This window comes from Empidonax traillii, unplaced genomic scaffold, assembly GCF_003031625.1.
Source record: "Empidonax traillii isolate 1590-97213 ecotype Southwest subspecies unplaced genomic scaffold, ASM303162v1 scaffold71:size1317347, whole genome shotgun sequence".
Lineage (NCBI taxonomy): Eukaryota > Metazoa > Chordata > Aves > Passeriformes > Tyrannidae > Empidonax > Empidonax traillii.
The window spans coordinates 993,884-998,353 of NW_020955264.1; the positions used below are offsets into that span (position 1 = coordinate 993,884).

Below are 4,470 nucleotides of genomic sequence, written 5' to 3' on the forward strand. Positions count from 1 at the left end.
AAACGGGTTTCAGCGCAGGAGTAAACATTTTCACACTCACATGAAACAATGTCAATAGGGAAATCTGTCAAAGGGCTTTAAAGGGAAAGATTGGGGTGGTTTTGTTATTATTAGGTGCATTAATCTCTTCCTTATCTCAGTGTAACAAAAGTAACAAAATTAGACAAACTCGGTCGAAGACATTCTAGGAGAAGGTATATTTCCGAAAGCAGTAAACAATCCGTTGATTTTCTGTGATTTTCTGCTCCTCTAGTAAAAATACCTTTGACTACTAAAATTCACATTCACGTAAACGTGACTATTATTTTGAAGATGGCTCTAAAATTATCACTGCTTATAAAACGATTACCTACATCTCATGCGGAGTAAAATATATACTGCTTATATGTGTTAGAAAAGCAATTACGAGCATAAGGGTAAATATTTTCAGGTACTATGTGAACAGGGTTTGGAAATCTTACTTTCTGTTGGCAAGCTTTCAAACTATTAGTTTTAATAACATTCTGGAATAAATACCCCACACCTCTGCCGGATACCTAGGCAGATACATCAGCTATTAGCTGAGCACATGCAGTCTCGTGTTTAAAAAAAAAAAAAAAAAAGCCTCTCCCCAAACGTACATATTCGTGGTGTGGTATTTCTGATAACCCATCACACTTCCTATCTTTTATAAAAAGTATTAACATTCTTGTGAGGAAAAAAAAAAAAAAGAAGATGCACTGTTTGCAAAAATCTAAAATCTATTGCAATGAATATCTTAATAAAAGCCTTGGGGTAGATAGTGAAACGCAAGTACTATCAAAGGAAAAAATTTGACACACCGGATGGACAGACAGGTAGTTGAATTGTGATACACACAGAAATACAGCCCAGACACAGCTCAGCAACTATGCTTCTGCTAATTAAAATCTTAATCTTTTTCGAAACGATAGAAAAGAGGGGGTAAAAAGAAAAAAAAACAACCAAACAATCAGGGAAAAAAAGCCCTAAAGGGCCTGTAGGGTTGTTGCTGTTCAGTTTAAAAGACTAAACGCCCTTTTCCAACATGATCTACAGAAGCTGACACTTAAATGGCAAGAGAGCAAGCTCGCAGAGCAGGCATGCTGGTGTCGAGGTTTCTGCAGTTCCCTCTCCCGAGGGAAAAATAGTCTGTCAGTCCGGGTTTTTTGGGTGATCCTGACCAGGGTTTGCAGCTCGCCAGCCTGACCTGTCAAGCGGATTATTTTAGAGGGAGATTAATAGGGGAGGCGGGCTGCAATAATAATCGTTTTGTTTGATGTGACAACTTTGATAGGCGTTGATTTACTTACAAACTGATAGGCTTTTAATTGAGCGCCTCCATCCAGCTTGAGATGAAAGGAAAACCGCATTGAAAAGCTGCCCGAGTGCCCTCGAGCCTCAATACTGATTAGCCATCTCGACAGTGAATAGTTCAAGGCATTTTCAAACTTTTTTTCCTCTCTCGCTCTCGCTCTCCTCTCCTCCTCAAATATCTGCCAGCCCACTCCTTTTTAAGAGAAAATAAATCATTTCCATTGTGTGCAAATAAAATCGACTTGACATGCTTGCCAATAGCTGGTAGGTAAAGGAAAGTGTGGACTGGCACTTGTTAATTAATTCCCCCTTTGCTCTCCTTTTTTTTTTTTTTTTTTTAAGTTACAATTTTCCTTTGTAAGAGGAGGAAGACGGGTTCCAACCCTTAGTTTTTTTGTTGTTTTGGGTTTTTTTATTATTTTTTATTTTCTTCAAAGGAATAAAAGCAACAGCCACCAAAACTTCAACAAGACTACACAAGTAAATGCCAAACAGCAAACCATCTGCACGGACTCATTAAACAAGGATCCTTCGCGAAGGTAACGAGCAGGACAGAATCCTTCTTCTTCAGCTCGAGAGAGGAAAGGAGCCCGCAGCAGCCAAATCACAAACTACGCACCGCTTTCAAGCTGCAGCCCCGCCGCCCGCCCGATCTTAACGCGCGTGCATCCTAACTCCGAGCCCCTCGCTGGGAATCGTTTTCTGCGTATGTTAAGCGCAGTGAACAAGCTCTCATAGCTCAAAAATGCTTTGGAGGGCGCAAAGGGGAGGGGATGTCTTGGGGCTGATTTTTTTTACAAGCTTCTACATAAAAAAGTTTACAATACTAAGTGTGATTTAAATCTCATTTCAAAGGCTGAGTGGGGAAAAAAAAAAAAAGAAAAGAAAAAAAAAGGAAAAGCTGTCCTCTGAAGTTGCTAATTAAATTACCCTCTGCTGCTTCTACTTCAGCCAGGAAGATCGGGGTTCGTGCTGTTCCCCCCCGTTCCTTCCCCGGCTTTTCCCGTCGGTGCGCTGCCTGTTCTACACATGTACCGGCTCTCGCCTTGGCTTCCCTGGCTTACAAGTAAAACAACCCCTTCCCGAAATCACCCTCACCTCCATAAGAAAAGAGAGAGGGAAGGGAAAATGGGGAGGGGGGAGCCTTCCCACAGCTGACTCTACCTTAAGACAATTAATCTTTAGTCTTTCACCCTGGGAGGCAGGATAAATACAACGAGAAAACAGATAGGAGTCTCCCCGGTCCTGTAAGGAAAACAGCTGTTCCAAGCACTTTAATGCAAATGAACACAAATGAAGGTTTCAGCTTTTTTTTTTTTTTTTTTTTTTTCTTCCAGAGTTTTACTGCACTCCATTTATCAATTGGACTTGACAACAAAAGAAAGAACTGGGGGAAAACCTGGGGCAGATTCAAGTCACTTCCACTCTAGATAAAGAAAGGGGGGGAGTTCCTTGAGGGCAAGTTGTGGGTCTTGTCAGTCCTATTGCAATATCGTGGTTTTTTATGCAAGGTTTCTTTCTCTACCTCCCCCCCCCCGCCTTTTAATTTTGACGGTCGTGCAAGATGACCAGGCTGACTGCAAAATGAAAGTACGTTTATGACTCTCCACTGAGAAGTTGTGGCAATAAGCCTTATGCTTTCAGAGAAAATATAGAAATTTAAAAGTTTGTTAAAATTAATCGCATCTTTATAGAAGCTAAAGGAGTTCCTCGTATTTATCTTATTCTATACACTACAGTAAAAGAGCAAAGTGGTTTAAATAAAATACAGCAGATATACTTACTGTGCTGCAAGATTTAAAGGGGATCGCTTTACGGGGGTGGGGGAAGGGGGGGATACCTAGGAAAACCTTCCATTTACCTCGTAAGAAGAGCAGATCATTAAAGGCTATCTGACAAATCTGTTTAGGGACTGGGGCAGATCGGTGTTTCAAGGGAAGAAAAAGGACTTGGTTCAGCAGAGAAAGTGAAAGTCCTCCCTCTCGTCCAACCGTTCCAGGATCAGCGCCTGTTCTGGTTGGAGTCCAGGTCAGGAATTGGACGCGACCCCTAAAGCACTTGCCTTGTTCTTCACTTGTCAAACGTGTTTTATCTCTAAGTGACCTTTTTGTTAATGTTGTAGATTGTGTGGGCCACCATGTCAGATCCGGAAACAAAAGTAAAAGATTGATTAACACATTTTGCCCGTGAAAAAATGTTATGGGATGAGGAGGTGGGGGGATAGTGGGATGCAACATACAAAGAGAAAAGAAAAAGGCAATCCAGCGACTTGAAGGACTGCGGACTCCGCTCGGGGCATCTAGCGGCACGGTGAAACCGGGGTTGGGGGCAGAGAACCCGGTACCCTTCGGGACTGCACAGACATAAAGCACGACGTGTGTAATGCCCGAGTGGATAACGTGTGCATATCCACAAGGTTCTCAACATAGCCTGGCTGAAATCAAACACATAAATGGCGAGCCAATACTCTCACTAAGGCGAGGGGCCGCATTCCTAGGGCCCCGATGCTAGCGACCGGTTCAGCCCGGCGCGTACAGGGACGAAGGACGAGGAGGACGAAAGGGGAAGAGGAAGAAGAGCCCAGCAGCCCTCCTCGGCATGGAAGTGAGGATCTGGGGAGGGCTACCGGGTGCTGGCACACAAATCCAGTTTACTCGAAGGATTTATTCTGTAAATTAAATGGCTTTTTCTCCCGAGGAGCCCGTCTCTCCCTCTGTTTTCCTTCCTCCCTCTCTCTCCTTCTCCCTTCAAGTCACACCAGGCTTGTAATCAGCAACAAAAGCTGACATAAATCAAGGGCGGATTGACAGGGGCTGACAAATAACTGATTGATTGCGGTTGGGGAGCACTGACAATTGACGGCGGGGCGGAGAGTCCCGAAAGGCGGCGGCGGGCGGTGCGTGACAGCCCCTCGTGTGACGAGCGGCCTCCCCCAATCCCGCCGCGCTCCCCGCGCCGCCGCAGCGCCCCGGCCCCCGCCCGCCGGCGACGCGCAGCCCGGCGCTCTGCAGGTTCTCGGCCGAGCCTCCCCCGCGTTACCAGGCGGGAGGGGCGGGAATAGCGCCCCGAGACCCTTCCGCGGGGCCCGGAGGGGACACGGCGGGACGGGGGCCTCGGAGCTGCCCTGGCGGGCTGGCCCCGGGGGCGGGGGCCGCA

At 45.7% G+C, this 4,470-nt stretch overlaps 1 protein-coding gene across 1 annotated transcript; it reads right to left on the reverse strand.

Moving 5' to 3' along the window:
* Positions 1-710: 710 nt before the first annotated feature.
* Positions 711-3,699, reverse strand: LOC114055903. The gene is made up of 3 exons (XM_027880517.1): positions 3,176-3,699; positions 1,311-1,507; positions 711-1,207 (listed from the first exon to the last, which is right to left on the reverse strand). Exons 1-3 carry the CDS (start codon positions 3,549-3,551, stop codon positions 1,067-1,069), a joined length of 714 nt encoding a protein of 237 aa, XP_027736318.1. The 5' UTR covers positions 3,552-3,699; the 3' UTR covers positions 711-1,066.
* Positions 3,700-4,470: the final 771 nt, after the last annotated feature.

What these genes read in the sequence shown, in the direction of transcription:
- LOC114055903 (XM_027880517.1), bottom strand. Translation starts at nt 3,551, where the DNA reads ATGTTGCATCCCACTATCCCCCCACCTCCTCATCCCATAACATTTTTT. An exon ending in TGATCTGCTCTTCTTACGAG is followed by an intron (nt 1,508 to 3,175) that starts GTAAATGGAAGG and finishes TCTCTTAAAAAG; the next exon opens with GAGTGGGCTGGCAGATATTT. An exon ending in AATTAAAAGCCTATCAGTTT is followed by an intron (nt 1,208 to 1,310) that starts GTAAGTAAATCA and finishes TCCGCTTGACAG; the next exon opens with GTCAGGCTGGCGAGCTGCAA.